The 22,479-nt window shown below is 44.6% G+C and overlaps 1 protein-coding gene across 1 annotated transcript; it reads right to left on the reverse strand.

Moving 5' to 3' along the window:
- Positions 1 to 5,509: 5,509 nt before the first annotated feature.
- On the reverse strand, positions 5,510 to 14,219 carry LOC116418873. The gene is given in 9 exon segments (XM_031935962.1): positions 5,510 to 5,607; positions 6,947 to 7,065; positions 7,196 to 7,413; positions 9,220 to 9,299; positions 10,657 to 10,825; positions 10,828 to 10,942; positions 11,187 to 11,303; positions 11,549 to 11,859; positions 14,136 to 14,219. Coding segments are annotated over 9 exon segments (1,311 nt in total).
- Positions 14,220 to 22,479: the final 8,260 nt, after the last annotated feature.

Below are 22,479 nucleotides of genomic sequence, written 5' to 3' on the forward strand. Positions count from 1 at the left end.
CACATTCTCCAACAGGCATTATTGTTCAAAATACAGATCTTGTGGAGTGGTCTTTCCTTCCTCACAGTACAATTAAGACTTTTACATTGTACTTGGATCAAATGGCTACATTAATTGGTCAGGCAAGATTACGAATAATAAAATTGTGTGGAAGTGACCCAGATAAAAATCATTGTTTCTTTAAACAAGGAACAGGTTAGACAAGCGTTTATCAATTCTGCTGCATGGCAGATTGGTCTTGCTGATTTTGTGGGAATTATTGATAATCATTACCCAAAAACAAAAATCTTCCAGTTTTTAAAATTGACTACTTGGATTTTACCTAAAATTACCAGACATAACCCTTTAAAAAATGCTCTGACAGTGTTTACTGATGGTTCCAGCAATGGAAAAGCCGCTTACACTGGGCCAAAAGAAGGAGTCATTGAAATTCAATATTCACACTGGAGAGAAACCCTACAAATGTGGAGAATGTGGCAAAGCATTTATATGGCCCTCAGGCCTTTCTGTACATAAGAGGATTCACACTGGAGAGAAACCCTACAAATGAGAATAATGTGGCCAAGCATTTAGCCAATCCTCAACCCTTATTACACATAAGATAATTCATACTGGAGAGAAACCTTACAAGTGTGAAGAATGTGGCAAAGCTTTTAATCATTACTCGAATCTTACTACACATACGATAATTCATACTGGAAAGAAGCCCTACAAATGTGAAGAATGTGGCAAAGCCTTTAAATGGTCCTCAAATCTTACTAAACATAAGGTAATTCATACTGAAGAGAAACCCTACAAATGTGAAAAATTTGGCAAAACCTTTTACCAGTCTTCAAACCTTACTAACCATAAGAGAATTCATACTGGAGAGAAACACTAATAATGTGAATGTCTTAAAATCTTATTACTAATAAAAATCTTCTGTCAAAAAAAAAAAAAAAAAAAGAAATTCAATATCACTCAGCTCAAAGAGCAGAGTTGGTTGCCCGTCATTTCAGTGTTACAAGATTTTAATCAGCCTATTAACATTGTATCAGATTCTGCATATGTAGTACAGGCTACAAAGGATGTTGAGACAGCCCTAATCAAATATAGTATGGATGATCAGTTAAATAATCTGTTTAATTTGTTACAACAAACTGTAAGAAAAAGAAATTTCCCATTTCATATTACTCATATTCGAGCACATACTAATTTACCAGGGCCTTTAACTAAAGCAAATGAACAAGCTGACTTGCTAGAATCATATGCATTCATAGAAGCACAAGAACTTCATGCCTTGACACATGTAAATGCAACAGGACTAAAAAATAAATTTGATATCACATGGAAACAGGCAAAAAATATTGTACCACGTTGCACCCAGTGTCAAGTCCTACACCTGCCCATTCAGGAGGCAGGAGTTAATCCCAGAGGTCTATGTCCTAATGCGTTATGGAAAATGGATGTCACACATGTACCTTCATTTGGAAAATTGTCATTTGTCCATTGACAGTTGATACTTATTCACATTTTATATGGGCAACCTGCCAGGCAGAAGAAAGTACTTCCCATGTTAAAAGACATTTGTTATCTTGTTTTGCTGTCATGGGAGTTCGAAAAAAATTAAAACAGATAATGGGCCAGGATAATGTAGTAAAACATTTCAAAAATTCTTAAATCAGTGGAAAATTACACATACAACATGAGTCCCCTATAATTCCCAAGGACAGGCCATAATTGAAAGAACTAATAGAACACTCAAAGCTCAGGTGGTGAAACAAAAAAAGGAAAAAGACAGTAAGGAGTATAACACTCTCCAGATGTAACTTAATTTAGCATTCTATATTTTAAATTTTTTAAACATTTATAGAAATCAGACCACTACTTCTGCAGAGCAACATTTTACTGGTTAAAAAAAAAAAAAAAAAAAAAAAAGCCCACATGAAGGAAAACGGATTTGGTGGAAAGACAACAAAAATAAGACATGGGAAATAGAGAAAGTGATAACATGGGGGAGAGGCTTTGCCTGTGTTTCACCAGGAGAAAATCAACTTCCTGTTTGGATACCCACTAGACATTTAAAGTTCTACAATGAACCCATCGGAGATGCAAAGAGAATCGCCTCTGCAGAGACAGAAAACCCGCAATCGAGCATCATCAACTTGCCAGATAAACAAAATGGTGATATCAGAAGAACAGACAAAGTTGCCATCCACCAAGAAAGCAGAGCCGCCGACCTGGGCCCAATTAAAGAAGCTGACACAGTTAGCTGAAAAAAGCCTGAAGAACACAAGGGTAAAATGAACTCCAGAGAATATGCTGTCTGCAGCTTTGATGATTGTATCAATGGTGATAAGTCTCCCTGTGACTGCAGGAGCAGATGCAGCTGATTATACTTACTGGGCCTATGTGCCTTTCCTGCCCTTAATTCAGGCAGTCACTTGGATGGATAATCCTATTGAAGCATATGTTAATAATAGTGCATGGGTACCAGGCCTCACAGATGATAGTTGCCCTGCCCAACCTGAAGAAGAAGGAATGATGACAAACATTTCCACTGGGTATCATTATCCTCCTATTTGCCTAGGGAAGGCACCAGGATGTTTAATGTCTACAACCCAAAATTGGTTGGTAGAAGTACCTACTGTCAGTGCCACCAGTAGATTTACTTATCACATGGTAAGTGGAATGTCACTCAGGCCACAGATGAATAACTTACAGGACTCTTCTTATCAAAGATCATTAAAATTTAGGCCTAAGGGGAAGCCTTGCCCCAAGAAAATTCCCAAAGAATCAAAAAGCCCAGAAGTTTTAGTTTGGGAAGAATGTGTGGCTGATACTGAGGTGGTATTACAAAACAATGAATTTGGAACTATTATAGACTGGGCCCCTCGAGGCCAATTTTATTATAATTATATGGGACAGACTCACTCATGTTCACAGGCCCTAGCCATCTGGCCCACTAATCCAGCCTATGATCGTGATTTAACTAAAAGACTGGACCAGGTTTACAGAAACTTAAAATCACCCTATCCATGGAAATGGGGTGAAAAGGGAATTTCATCACCTCAACCAAAGTTAGTTAGTCCTGCTACAGGTCCTGAACATCCGGAATTATGGAAGCTTACTGTGGCCTCGCACCACATTAGAATTTTGTCTGGAAATCAAGCTATAGGAACAAGAGATCATAAGCCATATTATACTACTAACCTAAATTCCAATCTGACAATTCCTTTGCAAAGTTGTGTAAAACCTCCTTATATGCTAGTTGTAAGAAACATAGTTATTAAACGAGATTCCCAAACTATAGCCTGTGAAAATTGTAGATTGCTTACTTGCATTGATTCAGCTTTTGATTGGCAGCACCATATTCTGCTGGTGAGGGCAAGAGAGGGTGTGTGGATCCGTGTGTCCATGGACCAACTGTGGGAGGCTTCCCCGTCTGTCCATATTTTAATGGAAGTATTAAAAAGAATTCTAACTAGATCCAAAAGATTCATTTTTACTTTAACTGCAGTGATTGTGGGTCTTATTGCAGTCACAGCTACTGCTGCGGCTGCCGGAATTGCTTTATACTCCTCTGTTCAAACTGCAGAATATGTAAATAATTGGCAAAAGAACTCCTCAAAATTGTGGAATTCTCAGACCCAAATAGATCAAAAATTGGCAAACCAAATTAATGATCTTAGACAAACTGTCATTTGGATGGGAGATAGGCTCATGAGCTTGGAATATCTTTTTCAGTTACGGTGTGATTGGAATACGTCAGATTTTTGTACTACACCCCGAGCCTATAATGAGTCTGAGCATCACTGGGACATGGTTAGACGCCATCTACAAGGAAGAAAAGATAATCTTACTTTAGATATTTCAAAATTAAAATGACAAATTTTTGAGGCATCAAAAGCCCATTTAAATCTGGTGCCAGAAACTGAGGCAATCATCAAAGCTGCTGATGGCCTCACAAATCTTAACCCTGTCACTTGGGTTAAAACCATCAGGGGTTCCACTATTGTAAGTTTCATATTAATCCTTATATGTCTGTTTTGTCTGTTGTTAGTCTACAGGTGTATCCAGCAGCTCCGAAGAGACAGTGACCAGCGAGAACGGGCCATGATGATGATGGTGGTTTTGTCAAAAAGAAAAGGGGGATATGTAGGGAAAAGAAAGAGAGATCAGACTGCTACTGTGTCTATGTAGAAAAGGAAGACATAAGAAACTTCATTTTGACCTGTACCTTGAACAATTGCTTTGCCCTGAGATGCTGTTAATCTGTAACTTTAGCCCCAACTTTGAGCTCACAGAAACAGGTATTGTGTGGAATCAAGGTTTAAGGGATCTGAGGCTATGCAAGATGTGCTTTGTTAACAAAATGTCTACAGGCAGTATGCTTGGTAAAAGTCATCTCCATTCTCCATTCTCAATAAACCAGGGGCACAATGCACTGCGGAAAACCACAGGGACCTCTGCCCTGGAAAGCCAGGTATTGTCCAAGGTTTCTCCCCATGTGATAGCCTGCGATAAGGCCTTGTGGGATGGGAAAGACCTGACCGGCCCCCAGTCTGACATCCGTGAAGGGTCTGTGCTGAGGAGGATTAGTAAAAGAGGAAGGCCTCTTGCAGTTAAGAGTAAGGCCTCTGTCTTCTGCCTGCTCCTGGGAATGGAATGTCTCGGTATAAAACCCGACTGTACGTTTGTTCAGTTCTGAGATAGGAGAAAAACTGCCTTGTGGCGGGAAGTGAGACATGTTGGCAGCAATGCTGCTTTGTTACTCTTTACTCCACTGACATGTTTGGGTGGAGAAAAGCACAAATCTGGCTTACGAGCACATCTAGGCATAGTTCCTTCCCTTGAACTTATTTGTGACACAGATTCCTTTGCTCACATGTTTTTTTGCTGACCTTCTCCCCACTATCACCCTGCTCTCCTGCTGCATTTCCCTTGCTGAGATAGTGGAAATAATAATAAATACTGAGGAAACTCAAGAGACCAGAGATGGTGCAGGTCCTCCATATGCTGAGCGCAGGTCTCCTGGGCCCCCTGTTCTTTCTCTATACTTTGTCTCTGTGTCTTATTTCTTTTTTCAATCTCTCGTCCTACCTGAGGAGAAATACCCACAAGTGTGGAGGCCTGGCCCCCTTCAACAAATGGTACAGAAGGTACTTCCCACTCCACCCCTGCATTCCCTTCATCGCACAAGCCGTCCACACCATGGCCCAGTGCCCAGGTGGGAGGACTCCAACATCCCAGGGAACAGTTGGAGTGCAAACCCGGGCCATTCTGGCCAGCTTCCAATTTCGGCTGTCATTCCAGGAAACACATGGGAATGGGATGGACTGAGGCTGGCTGCAATGTGGCCTGCACACCAGCCTCCTCTTTTCCTGACTTCCATGTTTCTCGTGGGCCTAGGGTTTCCTGGGTCTGGCTCAAAGGCTTCCACAGTCAATGTTTCCCTGTTCACGGAGGACGACCCTCACGGGGACCATTGTATGACTGTTTTCTTCTAAACACTGTCAGGTTTTAAGGACTAGGCAGCTGTGATACTTTTGGAACAGTAAATTCCCGTTATATCCACCAACAATGAAACTCTTGTTCTCCCACTTCTGTAGGAGTACAGCATGATTCCTATATGATGAGACCTAGACAGCCAAGTCTGGTTTTTACCTGATAATCTAGGCTCTCTTTCGTTTCATCTGCATGTCTTTTCTCATTGTGGAGTTGGTTCTTCTTTGGGCTGGGCGAGACTGCCTCTCGCCACAGATCTTTTGCTTGCCAGGGATTTTAGTGAGCTCAAGGGATTTTCGGTAGTTTGACTGCCCTCCAGGTTGTGGGTGGTGGTCTCATTTTGGGGGCTGGGGTTTTTTGCACTTTACACGAGTCTCTTGGGTCCTCTGGCAAGAATCCGTGAACTTGGGTTTGACTCCAGCACAAACCCTCTCATTCTCCCATTTGAGCCTTTATTTTTTTTTTTTTTTTATTTATTTAAGTTCTAGGGTACATGTGCATAACGTGCAGGTTACATATGTATACATGTGCCATGTTGGTGTGCTGCACCCATCAACTCGTCAGCACCCATCAATTCATCATTTATATCAGGTATAACTCCCCAATGCAATCCCTCCCCCCTCCCCCCTCCCCATGATAGGCCCCAGTGTGTGATGTTCCCCTTCCCGAATCCAAGTGAGCTCATTGTTCAGTTCCCACCTATGAGTGAGAACATGCGGTGTTTGGTTTTCTCTTCTTGTGATAATTTGCTAAGAATGATGGTTTCCAGCTGCATCCATGTCTCTACAAAGGACGCAAACTCATCCTTTTTTATGGCTGCATAGTATTCCATGGTGTATATGTGCCACATTTTCTTAATCCAGTCTGTCACTGATGGACATTTGGGTTGATTCCAAGTCTTTGCTATTGTGAATAGTGCCGCAATAAACATACGTGTGCATGTGTCTTTGTAGTAGCATAATTTATAATCCTTTGGGTATATACCCAGTAGTGGGATGGCTGGGTCATATGGTACATCTAGTTCTAGGTCCTTGAGGAATCGCCATACTGTTTTCCATAATGGTTGAACTAGTTTACAATCCCACCAACAGTGTAAAAGTGTTCCTATTTCTCCACATATTTCCCTTTGCTTTCATGGGGCATCCACAGTGCCCCTCAACAGCACTCCTGGGTACCCTTTTCAGGCTTGCAATCACACCAGACGGTTTATGAAACATTCACTCAACCTTATGTGGCCTTGTTGGATGCCAGTTCCAGGTGTGAGACCTCTTCTCCACCTTGTACTTGCCTTTATGGTCGTTTCTGCCTAACCCAGACAGCCGTACTGAGAAGCAGGAGCCCCTGGGAGGCCCTGGATGAAGGGAGACAGTGAGTTCAAGGGCCCCGCAATCTTCCGCTGACACCCTCCTCTGGGGTCTCAGGTATGATTCCATCACCCGGAGATCCCTCAACAACTCACCAGACTGTATTCCCTTCTTCCTGGGACCGGATTCTTGCACACAGACTCTTTCGGGAATGGAGTCCGAAGAGCTGTTCCCAGAGCCCACTGGAATTGCCTCTTCCTCCAGCGGGACCTGACTAATGAGACGGCCCAAGGATACCCTATGGTCGTTACTTTTAGGCTACCACAGTCATTGTCGCAGGCAGCATTTTCCCGAGACTAGGCCGACTTTGCCTGTCCCATTTTCCTCTGCTCAGGCAGGCTGACAGCCCTGACAGCCGGGTCCCGGCGCCTGCCTCGCGGATGCGCATGCGCCAGTCGCGGGACACCTGTCGCGAGCGGTGAGCCTTACCTCGCGTCTCAGTGTATGCCACCTTTGCCTGGTGACAAGTTTCTCCCGCTTCTTGGACCAGGGGACCTTTGTGGACATGTGTTGGCGTTGGACTCTCACCTGTCTTCTCTGGGGGATCCACGGGATAGTCCCACTACCCCAAGATAAGGCAGGGATGAGCCAGCGTTAGGTATCGTCAACAGAGACCCAATGCCTCCCCAAGCTCTCTCTGTAGTCCTGGCTTTGTCTCCTCCAAGGTGCTGTGACTTTAAGCAAGTCACTGCCTCTCCTGCAGGTCTTCGGTTAGGACAGAGATAAATGGATCAGATAGAAAACAGAAAAGGTTCTTCCAGCCCTCCTCTCTTCTGCCCCTTCACTGTCTGCCTGCTAAAATGGTACCTCTTGGTCACATTTGCTACTCATTAAGTCACCTGTCCTGTGGGAAAGTCCTCACGTTGGTGATACGAGGTCCCACTCTCTACCCTTTAGGAATTGCAGAGTCTCATGAATCTGTGTGTGTTCATCCCAGGGTCACTTCGCACCTACACCTCCAGACCTCTAGGTTGCCCTGGGTTAATACTGAGACTAAAGGGGGAAGCAATTACAGGAGAGAAGGAGAGGAAGTGAGGAGGCATAAGAGGGGATCTGGGGTTTGGTGATAGGGGAGAGACAGGGTCACAAAAAGTTCACTGGATATGAGAAGCCCGCCCACGGAAAAGCTTCTAAAGATGGGTAAGGCGGTGCTGGGGCCACAGTGCCATTGACCAAAGCAGACATCAACTGGGAGGGAATGGAGGAGATGAGAAAGTTAGAAGGAAAGGGAAGGCCCAGATCAGATCTTGATGCGCTCTTCTTCCTAGACTGGCATGGTTTCCATTACTCAAATTCTCACAGGACTGCGATCTTGATTTAAACAAATCACTCTGGCTTACCGCTGAGGTCAGAAAAGACTGCAGGGGCCTTGGGCAGAAACAGGGAGACTGAGACCAGAAAGGTAGCTACCGTGACAATTATGCAGGCTTAGGTGGGAGAAACCACACTGACGTTGACTTAGGTCCTCTGGATTTCCACCTCTGCAAGGCAGCTTCCTTACCTATTCAGTGAGGACACAGTCGTCTTGTTGCAGAGCAGCTTTGAGGAAGAAACAAGGTTCACAGGCCCAGCTCAGCACACAGTAGGCTCTGAAGGGGCCTCCCCTACTCAGTTGAATGAGCCTGGGGCATTTGATGAACTGTTGCTTGCTGTGTGACCCCTGGAAGGTTACTTCACCTTACTCAGCTGGTTTTCTCATTAAAGTGGCGTGGGGTAGACATGTCAGTATGCAGAATGGAGCTGGACCGAATGTAGGCATTTCTGCTGCATCTGGAAAGTAAGATAAGTGAGCTTACTGTCACAAAAGGCACAGAAGAAGAAACTGAATTTGCACTTGGTGGAGAAAATGTAACTCTACTAATATAACCTGACAATTGCTACATGTTTACTGGGCACCTGGTGCAGAGCTAAGAAATCTTCCATTATAATCTGATGCAGTGGTACTGAGCCTGCAGAGTCAACGTGCACTCACACCCTCAGCCACTGTCATCTCATGTAATCCTCACACATCAGCTGTCTGAGGTAATCCCCAGTCTCCACCGTACAGTTGAAGAGACTGAGACCAAGACGGTGAAGGATCTTAACCAAAGCCAGGTACAGCGGAGTCCTCAATGCAAAAGGAACTCACACCTGGGCACACCTACATGAGGTGACATATGATGCTTTTTACTTTCCATCAAAACAGTAACTTCTGCTCATTGTGGTACAAGGAGGAAACCACAGAAGAGAATGAAAATGGAAAACACACATCATCACCAATGTTGCCTCCCAGAGATAAGCATGGACCCCATGTGGAAGTCTCCTGTCCATTTCTTCCTTGGCCTGCACACATTATGATAGTGGCAGCAGATGGGTGCTGGGCACTTACCAGGCTGGGCACGACACCAAGAACTTTACAGATGTCCCTTATTCCTCGAAAAAGTGTTAGGTCACAAGGACACTGGGGCCCTTAGGGAGATACTTTTCCATGGTTGGTACTGGATTTGGACTAAGGTCTCATCTGGGTCAAATCCCTGTGTGTGCGCAAAGCTAGGTCTATCATTATTTTCGATGTATGAAGTGGAGGCCATGCTGTGAATGTGTGCACCTGTAAGTCTTTGACAAAGGCAGCTTTCTCTAAAAGGCACAGCCTGCCTTACTGACTTAACTCCTCCCACATCTCAGACCAGCCGCTGCAATTGCCCTTTGCATGTTCTCACCTGGCCTCATGATCATCTCCTTCCATGTGGGTCTCCCTTCTTCCATGTGGCCCTGCATGGCCCTCCATTGTGCAGTGTTTTTGTTGTTGTTTGTTTGTTTTTGAGATGGAGTCTAGCTCTGTTGCACAGGCTGGAGTGCGGTGGTGTGATCTCGGCTCACTGCACCCTCTGCCTCCTGGGTTCAAGTGATTCTCCTCCCAAGTAGCTGGGGTTACAGGCGCCCGCCACTACATCCAGCTAATCTTTTTGTATTTTCAGTAAAGACAAGATTTCACTGTGTTGGCCAGGCTGGTCTTGAACTCCTAACCTCGTGATCCATCCGCCTCGGCCTCCGGAAGTGCTGGGATTACAAGCATGAGCCACCGTGCCCGGTCTTCTTCTTCTTCTTCTTTTTCTTAATAGTTCAGGGCTCTGACTCTCAGCAGGGTGTCCTGCCCCAGGGTTCCCCTTGACCCATTTCAGAGGGGTGGTCGGGTGAGTCACTGGTTCCTCACCCTGTGCGACTCCAGAACTTGCATCCTGATGGGGGAAGCAGGAAGCCCTACCTGCCTTGAGGGCATAACCCCAGCCCCAGGGCAGGCAGAAAATTCCTCCATCCCTGTTAAGTTCCAGCCCCAATGCTGGCACTCAGGCAGGACCTGCCCGAGTGGGACCTATCTCCACCTTCCTCACACACTTCCCTGACGCTCACTCAAACTCCTGTCGTCACCTGGGAACCTCTGCCAGACCTGTGCTTCCACCTGGGGAGCCACTAGGGCCCTCATTTCACCCCATTCCCTGAAGCCTAGCAGCTGCTGCTACCCCACCCTCCAGCCAGATGAGGGCGCTCCCTCCTCAGATGTCCCTGTCACTATGGGGGTCCTTCCTCCGGTGAGCTCTGTGGCCGGGCATAGGCTGCTCAACACCTCTGAGCTCAAATCCCTGCCCCCATGGGGAAGCTTGTTATGAAGATGAGAGGGGGAGAGGGCGAGCTGTAAGTGAAGCAGGTGACACAGGGCTGGACACGGAACTGCCTGGCTCTCAAGGAAGGGAAATTCTCCAGGTAGCTTCCTCCTCTGTAAAATGGGCCCATGAATACCCTATTGATGGTGAGAATTAAGAGATACGAAACTCATTCTTCATTATGATGATTTTTAGTTTCACAGTAGCACTTAGCACCTGCCCGCCCTTCTTCTCCTCCACCCAGCAGGAGCGGGGCGGCCTGGATCTGTTTTCTGCCCCTGACCAGGGGGCCGCGTCTTCAGCAACGTCTGCGGGGAGAAAGGTGCTGCTCCTGTCCTGGAGGACAGCGGGATGGGACAGTCCCCTTCACACCCAGCCCCGCAGAGCGGGACAGAAACGCTACCACTGTTGACTCCATGCTGCCGGGAAGGGCACTGTGGGGGCCACTTTCTGAAAAGAAGAAACTGACCACAAAGTGTCTCAAGCAATGTTCATCTATCTGCCAGGGAAACGGAGGTCCTGAGTGCCAGAGCCCACGTCACCCAGCAAGAGAAAATACGGGTGGAGCCCAGGGTGTCCAGCCCCGGCCCACCCAGCCGCCGCGGTCAAGGTTAATAAGGTCAAGGGGCTAAGCAGAACCGCCTACAAGGAACCGAGTGCCCACAAAGCAGGGAGCGAAGAACGTTTCTGGTACCTGGAGCGCAACCCTTTTGCGGAAGGCACAGTCCAGGCTCCAGGAGCCAGGCAGGGATCCGGGCCTGGTTGCGAAGGGGACGCCCGGGCTGAGCTCACCTGCTAGAGGAGGCAGCCCCTGGAGTCATGGGGTCGCCGGCTTCTGGTGAGGGGCTGGCGCTGTTCCTTGGCCCCGCTCCCCTCCCGCAAAGGGCCAGGAGGTCGGGCTCCCGGCGGTGTCCAGGCTCTCGCCCGCCGGTGCCTGAGCCGCACCCACCGCGTCCTCTCCGCCCCCACACCTGGTGCGGAGGGTCTGGACCCGGGGTCATCTGGCAGGGCCCTGCAGCTCCCACGGGCGCCCAGGAACGCAGAGCCCCTTCTCACTCCTGCTCGGGTGGCCTCTCCTCTCCGGGGGCTGCGTCCTTGCTGGACGCCAGGTTCCCGGATTCTTCTAGGTCGCCCTGGCTCCTGGCAGGTCCTGATGCCACGCAGTCCTCCACGGGCTCCTCTGACCTGAGAGGGACAGTGCGATGGGGCTGGCGGGGATGGGGGTCCCCGCGCTGTGGAAAAGCAGCGGGGCTGCTGCTGACCGAAGCCGCCTGGGTTTGTTCGGAAACCGTCGCCCTGGGGCCCCTCCGTCCGGCAAACGCTCCAGGTGCGGTTTGGGAGTGAAGCCGGACACCGAACACCGTCCACGGGGTGGTTCAGCCCCACGGGGCTCCAGGAGTCCCGAGCCCAAGTCCCTGCATTTGCATTTTATTTAAAAAACCTGAGGGTTAAAGTCAGGCAAGTCAGTTGCCTCAGTGTTTGTCGCCTGCTGCCTCGATGTCGGCTTCTTTTGCTGGCAGTCAGAGACCAATCCCCCAGGCCCTCCAGTACCCCCTATCTGGTGAGGCCACCCTCTGCAATGATGAGCAGCAATGAGGTGCTTCAGACCCGGGTCACTGCCCCAACAGGTGAGAGGCCCCGCACTGGGGACTGGAGATGTGCGACGCAGTCTCCCAGAGCCTCCATCCTCTTGCCCAAGGAGGCTGCGCACCCTTGCTCAGGGCTGTGAGGGGGATGAGGGCAGCTCACAGGCTAAGGGGCTGCTGAAGGCAGCTTTTGTGGACAGGTGATTTAGGAGCCTGGAGGAAGCAGGTTAGGGGTGTGTGTGTGTGTGTGTGTGTGTGTGTGTGTGTGAGAGAGAGAGAGAGAGAGAGAGAATTCTCCCATGCGAGGATATCTGCGTGTCTCAGTAGAGTAGGAGTGAACAGCAGCATCCCTGCAGAGGAGCAGCATGTCGACAGAGTCACAGGCTGTTTCAATCACAACATATCCTTCTAGGTCAAGGAGAGTAGGTTCCCTGGTCAGCTGTGTTCTGGGTTTTGTGTTTGCCTTTTACTGCTGTTCCAATAAGCCAGGGCACTGGGGCCAGATTGCTCTCAGCCATGGCCAACGGTTCCCTGACAGCTGGGGAGGACCAACTCCCTTCCCATCACAGGGACACAGGAGATCAGAGCAGCCTGCCCAGTGTGGATCTGAGCTCAGAGAGGGGAAGCCACTGTCTCAGAGTCACAGAGCAGGCCCATGTCCCTGACCCCCAAGCTCTTTCTCTGAGGAAATATTCCACCCAAGAGCATGAGAGTTCTCTGAGCATGGACTCCCTGGCAGGTGAGGTCATTTTACCGGTTATCTCTTTTCATCCACATTGTGTGTGTGTAGTTTGTATCAGTGTCCCCATTGTAAGGCAGAAAACAGTCTCAGTGATGGGGCAAAGGCTGGTGCAAGACTACAGAGCTCAGAAGTGGCTGAGCTGAGACAAGAACCAGCAGGCTTCCTTCACCATTGCTCTGCTCCATCTGGAGGTTGGACAATTTACCTGTGTGCGAACAGCCACAAGCCTTTGTTGGCTCAGGGTAGATATGAAAAGCTGGAAACCATGAAGCTTTCAGCCCCACTGGTTTCTGCAGGGGCAGGTAGCTGTGCTTGGCATGGGCTCCCCATTGCTCAATATAGAGCCTCCTGTTCCTTCTGGTTGTCCCAGAAATGAGCCACAGGTGGGTGAGGTTGCATCCAGGCCTTGGCAGGATGATGTCTTCTGAGCTAGGCTGAAAACTCAAGGCTTGCAGCTGGGCAAGTTATGACTTCAGTTCTGCCTCAGCCACTCCCAGGCTGGACAACTCTGGCCATATCTCTCTGTAAGCTGCAGTTTCCTTATCTTTAAAATGGAGACAATGGCACCTCTCTCCCAGAGTAGCCACTGGGGTTTAATAAGGCCTCGGCATGAGAAGATGGCTTGGGTATTCTCTAGCATTACCCAATGGCCGTATTGGTGAGTTTTCCTTGGTCTATGGTGACCTTCCTGAGGGTAAGGACCAAGTATTACTTGGCTCAGGACCCAGACAGGCACAGCACAGCCAGAACCAGAGGGGCCTAGGCCTGGGTATGAATTGGAATACAGGCATCTGGCCCAGTTTTTCTGACTCTGTCTCCTTCACAACCTTTTCCAAACTGGCCCAAGGATCAGATTTGCCATGCTGCCCAGGCATGGTGGCCCTGTCTGAACAAGCAGCCTCAGAATTTCTCTGGTGCCAGCTAGACATCTCAGAGGGAAAAACTGGTCACCAATTTCTGCTTCAAGTGGGTAGGGAAGAAAGCTACCACTTGCAGCTACTTATCATGTGTCACCAGCCGGACACTTTTCCTATTTAGTGGTCACCTCAGCTAAGTCATAAAGACACAGGAAGGAGTGCCTTGTCCCAGGTTCACAGCTGATAAGTGGGGTGTGGGAGAGGAGGTGCTGAAATCCACATTTATCTAAACCTTTCAGATCCATGTGCATTTCTCCATTTTTGCCACATTGTCCCCTCCTTGGTGACAGCCTGGGCTGCTACTCCTGCCTCTCACTTGCCTGTCTGCCTCCAAGCTGCCTGCACCTTAGGAAGCTCCATGCTGCGCTTTCAAACCAGCACCCCAATCTGTCCCTCACCTGCTTGTGCCTTTCGATGACTCTCATTGTCCTCAGAAAATGACCCTGGCTCCTAGGTGTCCACACCTTTGTGGCCCTGAGCATGCTGACAAAAATAAAACTGCATGCCTCCTTTCCTTCCAGTGAAAAGAAATAACTGGATATTGCAACAATGTTTAAAGATATCAATCATTTAAGAGAAATCAGAGTATCCTTTTTCATAGACAAAAAACAGTATTCAAACCTAAAAAGAAAGAAAACAATTCTCCTAAATGCTGCCACACTTGGAGAAACAATGGAAAACAAGCACTGGAATCAGCTAGGCCTGCCAGAGTTGCTGAGGGAGAATTAAATGAGTTATTATGTAATTTGCTTAGCAACCGTGCTTGTCTCATAGTTAGTGCTCAGTAATATCAGCTAGTCTTGTTTTTATGGTAAATAGAAGAGAAGCTAGGAATGAATCCATGACCTTGGATGGGTATCCTCTCTGCCTTCCCCAGGACAGGGGTTCAGTGTCATTTTCCAGGAACCTAACGAAGCAGCCTTGTTCTTCTGGGGTGATACCTGAGATTTGTTGTCTAATGGCCATAAAAAACTAGCATATGGACACACAAGAGTGAGGTTAAGAACAGAAGTCTAATAGGTGGAAGAAAGAGACAAGCTCCCTCCGCTGCAGAGAGAGAGGTCCCAAATAGGCTGCAGGATCCACAGTGAAATGCAGGGGATTTTATAGATGCCTGATGAGGGGAGCGGTGTTTGATTTACATAGGGCATGAAAGATTGGTTCGACCAGGTATGTCATTTGCATGAAGCATGAAAAGTTGGTTAGAGATATGTCATTTGCATGGATAACGGAAAATTTGCATAGGGTGAAAATTTGTGTCCACTCCTACCCTAATCTTACATTATGTAAGCAGGTCTTCTTCCTGAGCTACACCATATTGCCTGTTTCTTTACTGTACATGTAGTAACAACAACAACAGCAAAAATGGAATCTCCATGTTGGACATGCCTAGCTCACAGCCCTTTTCTATTGGCACAGCTGCTGGCATTCACCCTTCCAAGCTTCCAGCTTGCTTATCTATGTTTGCAGCTCCATTTTTCAGGCCAATCTTTGTTAGTGAGAAAAAAATTTATTTGGCTCTCTTGCTAAAGGGAAGCTCTGCCAAGTATTCTTTTATGCTCACTATCCATCAAATAATTTTATTCTACTTCCTGTATCAGTAAGACTCATCATCACTCAGAGACAACCAAACACTGTGACATTTTGATATAACCCTTTCCTAAAGTGTATAGTTTTCACAACTTCGAGCATGCGTGGCATACCATTTTTTCACTGGACACAGTCTATCATGAACATCTTTCCATAACTTAAAAGAAGCTGTGTACTAGAACAGTCCATCATGTTCTGTTTTCTTTCAGTAAATAGAAATCTTTAGAGATGGATCATTTTCCTTACAAGTAGATACCAAGTAAGAGGAGCAGCCTCTAAAGCAGAAAATAGCAGCTCATGCATGCTAATTATTTGCTAACTTATCTGGCTCCCCTATTGATGGCATCTTGAGGGCAGGTATGAACATGTCATGCAGTTTCCAAGCAGCACACAGTAGGCCCACCATAAATGGATTTTCTGACTAGCATGGGAGGTGCAAAGGTGAGTTGCTCTGTTTCCTCCCTCCCGTCCCCTTCCCCCCCCCTCCCCTCCCCTCCCTTCCCCCTTCCCCCCCCCCCCCCCCCTTCCTTTCTCAGGAATCTTAGTCACAGAGAGAAAGGACAGCAGGGAACATGGTGAGGTGCTGACGATTCTGGTCCACTGGATCCCACCATCCCTAGGACAGTAAATACGGTCCTAGTCACCACCCAGCAAGTTACCACCACGTCATTTCCTACATGTTCCCAAATGAATAAAGGTAATTAAGCATAAATGCAAACATAAGTGCAAATAAAAAGTAATTTCTCATGTTTTTAATCTAAACTGTCACAGTTTAGTTTACTATTTCAAGTTCTTTTTGTGCTAAATCATTTGTTTTTATTTATTTATTTATTTATTTATTTATTTATTTGAGACGAAGCCTTGCTCTGTCGCTCAGGCTGGAGTGCAGTGGTACGATCTGGACTCACTGCAACCACCGTCTCCCGGGTTCAATTAATTCTCCTGCCTCAGCCTCTGGAGTAGCTGAAACTACAGGTCTGTGCCACTGTTATGCCCAGACCGTTTATTCCCCGAAGAAGACCACCAGAGTCCAGAGTCAAAGCCAAGCGGCAAGGATCTTTACTGCAAGTTCGAACTTGGTCCCTCCGTGCCACAACATACAAGAGGGCCTCGAACAATGCATGTGTTTGTTTTTTATAGCCTGATGTAAATAAGATAGGTAAAGTTACAGAGGAACAACAGCATCACAATTGGTTATCATTTTAAGTTATACATTTAGCAGTTTTCTATTGATTCCCACGCTTTTAGTAAAACCACACGGCTGTGACCTTATGGGGGGGTCTCCAGGTGGTGTTTTTCTAAAGTTGAGATATATGGTTGTCTCTGAGTCGAAAAATGTGTTTGTACTGGGCTCAGGAAGTTGAGAGATATATGGTGGGATGTGTTTGTACTGGGCTCAGGAATTTGAGAGATATATTTTATCTCTTTCACCACCACACCTGGCTACTTTTTGTATTTTTAGAAGAGACAGGGTTTCACTGTGTTTGCCAGGCTGGTCTCACACTTCTGACCTCAAGTGGTGCACCAGTCTCAGCCTCCCAAAGTGCCAGGATTACGGACATGAGACTCCATGTCTGGCCAATCATTTGCTTTTTTAAAGTGGCAGCCATAGTTCCTGTCCGTCTGGATATATTTTGAACTTTTGTATGTTAAATATAACACTAAAAAACTTTATTATGTTTTAGGTAATCTAAGATTGGTGTATACAAACAAACATTACAGATTACTGTAGGGTTCAGAAAATGATGTATATATTATGACATTTATATCTCTAGTTTTTGATGTATAAATCTTCCTTTAGAAAAGATTGGCTTCTTTAAAAAATTTCTCCACAAATTTAGGCTTATTTTATAAAATGGCACAACAGTAAAAAAAATAAAAATAGTTTTTACTTTTCTAAAAATGTAAAATACTCTTTTGCCATTTCACAAAATAAGCCTGAAGTTGTCATACTATATAAATACTGGTACTCAAATAAAATACCAAATATTTTAATCAAAATTGTTTAGACAGTATATTTATATAATTTTATGATTTTTAACTACAGTGATAGACATTCGCAAATCTTCCATAAATCAAACATATTAGTATTAGGTTTTACACAGTAGTTATATATGAAAGATCGGGCCGGGCACAGTGGCTCATGCTTGTAATCTCAGCACTTTGGGAGGCTGAGGCGAATGGATCACGAGGTCAGGAGTTCAAGACCAGCCTGGCCAACATAGTGAAACTCTGTCTCTGCTAAAAATACAAAAAACAATTAGCTGGGTGTGGTGGCAGATGCATGTAATCTCAGCTACTCGGGAGGCTGAGGCAGGAGAATGGCTTGAACCCAGGAGGTGGAAGTTGCAGTGAGCCCAAATTGTGCCACTGCACTCCAGCCTGGGTGACAGAGCCAGACTCCACCTCAAGAAAAAAAAAATTCGAAGATCTTTTCAAAATGGATATTTTAAATTAATAATTTGGTGTTTTCAAATACACTGAAGTCTTGCGTTAATCACGGTAACTCTAGGGATAGTTAATTAATTTTATTTTTTTATGGTGTGTTTAAAAATTTTTAGTTTAACCTAATATTGATTGATGATGAGTAAACAAATTTATTTTTTTCAAATTTCATAGGTCTATTAAATTGTCAAATACATTTTTAATTTAAAAATTCTGTCTTTCAATATTGTTTCAGGGATTTAGGTCTAGTTGAATCTGCTCAACCTGTTAATCAGTGTCACATGCCAGATTCCAATTCACTAACAGTGTGCCTGTATGACTTTTCTTTCCATAGTGTTTGAATTAAATTTTTATTACTTATTATATATAAGTTATATACACACACACACACACACACACACACACACACACACACACATATATAGCAGCTCATACATTTCAAGTGAAACCACAAGGTAAAATAAGTTCTGGCTTAGTATAAAATGAGTTCTGGCTTAGTATAAAAAAGCTGTTGGCAACTCAACATGTATAGATGGATGTGGCTCAACAAGAATTTAGACAAAAATATTGAACTATAACGTGTTGCTATGATTTAGTCTCTAATGAGCTTATAAATAAATCCATATTTCAGCACATATATCCAGTTGTGTTCAGTACCTCTAAAAGTGGTATATCAAGAATTCTTAGGCTACTGAGAAAACAGATTCTGCTATTACCCAAGAAATCAACTGGAAGGCACTTTTATAACCTTATACCACGTAAGGAAAAATTGAAAGGTAGTACTAATAAATGCAAATTAGCAAAATCACAGTACAGAAACCTATAGTTTGTTATTCCAGGAAAAATAATAAAATTCTTATTTTGGCATTTTTCAGAAAGAATAAATACATTAAATATGACAAAATATACCCAGTCAAGTATAAAAAAATCTTTGAAATATAAATGATTTTATTCTTATTCTTAAATATTTACTGTAATATATTTAGAAGAGTTTTTCAGTGAAAAATGCTTGTAGCTACTATGTATAAATTAAAACAATCCTTGGAAAAATAGTATCTTTAATTAATAATGTAGTTCGAAGCTCCAAGGATGTAAAAGAATTTCTCCTGGGTTCATAGTTCGTGACCCAAATCAAGTTCAAATGAAGATATGTAACAGTCATAAGTTATATTATTAAATGAAAATACTTCTAGAAATAAAAATAAAAAGAGTTAAAAGCAAATGAAAAAAAGGAAGGAAGTGGATTGCTCACAATTACTCCTAAGGTATGGAATCAAACTAAGTGCTAATCAACAGGTGAATGAATATAGAAAATGTTGTATATTTACACAACGGAATGCTATTCAGCCCTTCAAAAGAAGCAACTCTTGTTATTTGCAACAACCTCAATGAACCTGGAGGACATTACGCTAAGTAAAATTAGCACAGAAACTATAGAAGCAGAGAGTAGAATGATGATTGCCTGGGGCTGGGGGTGGAGGAGATGTGGGTCAAAAGTAATGGGTCTTCCCTATGTCTCTTACATTAACATATAATTCATTCTTCTCTCAGTTTTGATTCACCAGGGAATGGAATCATATCCTCAGGAGTCAAAACTGAAGGAAATATATATTTGTTAAAGAAATGCAGGTGGTATATTGAAATTTCAGAGGCTTAGAAAAATAATATATTTTCTGCTCACATCACTATCCCCTGTGGTTTTTTTTGTTTTTTCGTTGTTTTGTTTTGTTTAGTTTTTTGTTTTTTTCAGGTTAAGAGGACTTCATGATCTTACAGGAATTATATTATTTTTCATCTATCTGCATTCTTCTTTTTCTTCAGTGAATAAATTAAAAAAGAGATGAAGAGAAGACACATTTGCTTCTTATCCACACATCACTTTCACTCACTATTAGTTAATGTTGGTAGAGCTGAGAATAGCAGTTTCCTGGTAGAACAACCACTTCTTAGCAGTACAGAAATCACTGAAAGTGTTATACCCAGACCGTTTATTCCCCGAAGAAGACCACCAGAGTCCAGAGTCAAAGCTAAGCAGCAAGGATCTTTATTACAGGTTCGGACCTGGAGCTCTCACACACTCGTGAAACGAGCCAGGCAAGAGAGCTCCCCTTCTGGGCTCTGAACAGTGTTATATAGTCTGGGGTAAACAGGCACAGAGTCATCCTACAAATTGGATGTATGGTTGGCCAATATTCGAACAAAGCGATTTGGCTGATTATGATTGGTTCCCGCCATCTCTAGTATTTCCGTTAATTTTGAAACCCTGGTGACGTTTATCAGGGGCTGGCAGGACACGGGCGGGAAAGCGGTCTCACACAAAGGCAGTTAATCATTTGTTTTTACAAACCTGAGGCGGGAAAGCGGTCTCACACAAAGGCAGTTAATCATTTGTTTTTACAAACCTGAGGCGGGAAAGCGGTCTCACACAAAGGCAGTTAATCAATTTGAGGTAGGTTTCACAACAGGCCTAGGCAATACTTAAATGCATCCGGTGACCTTGCCATGCCACAGAAAAACGGGAGCTTACAAGAAAAACAGGAACTTACAATATTTTTACCATATGTTTGTGAGAGCAGGACAAAGTTTTAGCACCGGGGTGGGGGCATCCTGTGCCCTTTCAAAAGAAAAGTGTGTCTCTCATAAAAAGCTTTTTTTTTTTTTTTTTTTTTTGAGACGGAGTCTTGCTCTGTCGCCCAGGCTGTAGTGCAGTGGTGAGATCTCAGCTCACTGCAAGTTCTGCCTCCCAGGTTCATGCCTTTCTCCTGCCTCAGCCTCCCGAGTAGCTGGACTACAGGCGCCTGCCACCATGCCCAGCTAATTTTTTATAGTAGAGACGGGATTTCACCTTGTTAGCCAGGATGGTCTGGATCTCCTGACCTCGTGATCCACCCGCCTCAGCCTCCCAAAGTGCTGGAATTACAGGCGTGAGCCACCGTGCCCAGCCAAAAAGCTAATGTATTTTAAGCAAAATAAGCATATGCATCAATACCAAAATGCTTCTGGTAAAATAAAGATTCATTTTATTGATTTTTTTCTCTCCTTTTTTTTTTTTTTTTGAGACTGAGTCTCGCTTTGTCGCCCAGTCTGGAGTGCAGGGGACGATCTCCTTTCACTTCAAGCTCCGCCTCCCGGGTTCATGCCAGTCTTCCGTCTCAGCCTCCCAAGTAGCTGGGACTACAGGTGCCTGCCACCACGCCTGGCTAATTTTTTGTATTTTTTAGTAGAGACGAGGTTTCACCGTGTTAGCCAGGATGGTCTCAATCTCCAGACCTCATAATACGCCCGCCTCGGCCTCTCAAACTGCTGGGATTACAGGCGTGAGCCGCTGCGCCCGGCCTCATTTTGTTGATTTCTATTGAGCTCAGGTAATATTTCACCAAAACGCTGGCATATATGTAGCCAAAAAAGGAATATTGTTTGAAATAAGAATATTGTGAATAAAGTTATTCTGTCAATAGGACAACGTTATGACTTCGTACAAATCTTACCTGTAGTTGTACATCAAATGCTACTTTTTATTAAAAATTGTATTTTATGTAAGTATTCAATTTCTATCACCTTTCTTCTCTATTTCAACACCTTCTTCACTTTACACCAATGAAAAGCAAGCCAGCTGGTGACAGGAAAGCACGTGTTGCTATTGCCATTTTAATGATGACAATGAAGAGCACTCATTTCAGTAGTACTCACGTGCCAAACACTGTTATTACTGATACAATTTTTGGCTAAGAAGACTATCTCATTCAAGTGTGTTTTATGGAATTTGATTGACATGTAAGTGTCTGTGACTTACCTGGATTATTATAATTTTTCACGAATCCAGATTGAGTACTATAAATAAACAATCTTCTACTAAAAGCCTTTCTGAGGCAGAGTTGGATACATCAAATTTTATTATAATATGGTAAAAGTGTGTTAACCATGTGTAATCCCTCTGAACACAGCACTCTCAGTTTTCAGTATTCACATTGAGTCACTCAGGGGAAATCGGTATCTCTGTAAACAGGCAGAAGAAGGTGCCCAGTGGAGGTGCACCACATTGCATGGAAATGCTGTCCACATGCACCTTTGGGGTCTTAATGTAACTAACTGGGCTGTCATTTGCATGGCTACATACTCACTGAATCTGGTCATACTGTTTTTGGCAGCTAATGGCATTTGTTCCCCCATCAGTTTTCTACAATTATTTGCTTTGCTGAAAAATAAATCTTTTGTTAACTCACTCTAAGAGACTAGATTTTCAATTTTCAATTTTCAAATATGAAAGCAAATCAGAGAAGAACAATATGTGTATATAGCATGCATTTTCCTGCCTATCAAAATTCTTCTTGTATTGCCTTGGAAACCCTAGGAAACCACCTAAAGAATTCTCCCTTCAAATTGTTTAGCCAGAATTTTAGATTTCAAAAGATCCAAAACTTAACGATTGAGCAAAGCAAAAATCTTGTCTTTGCTTCTTGTTAGTAATCTGTCATTTCAGAAAACATGGCAATTATACCAAGCCATTGAAAAACAGGTGGTTTTGGTTAATTTTATCCCATTTAAAATGTTGTCTTTAATTGTTACTTTTATCATGTTAATCTGAGATAAACTATCTACATAACTATTTATGCATTCAGGAAATATTATGTCAGGCACGGTGGCTCACACCTGTAATCCCAACACTTTGGGAGGCCAAGGCGAGTGGATCACTTGAGGTCAGGAGTC

The sequence above is a fragment of the Piliocolobus tephrosceles genome, chromosome 8, assembly GCF_002776525.5.
Source record: "Piliocolobus tephrosceles isolate RC106 chromosome 8, ASM277652v3, whole genome shotgun sequence".
In the NCBI taxonomy this organism is placed as follows: Eukaryota; Metazoa; Chordata; class Mammalia; order Primates; family Cercopithecidae; genus Piliocolobus; species Piliocolobus tephrosceles.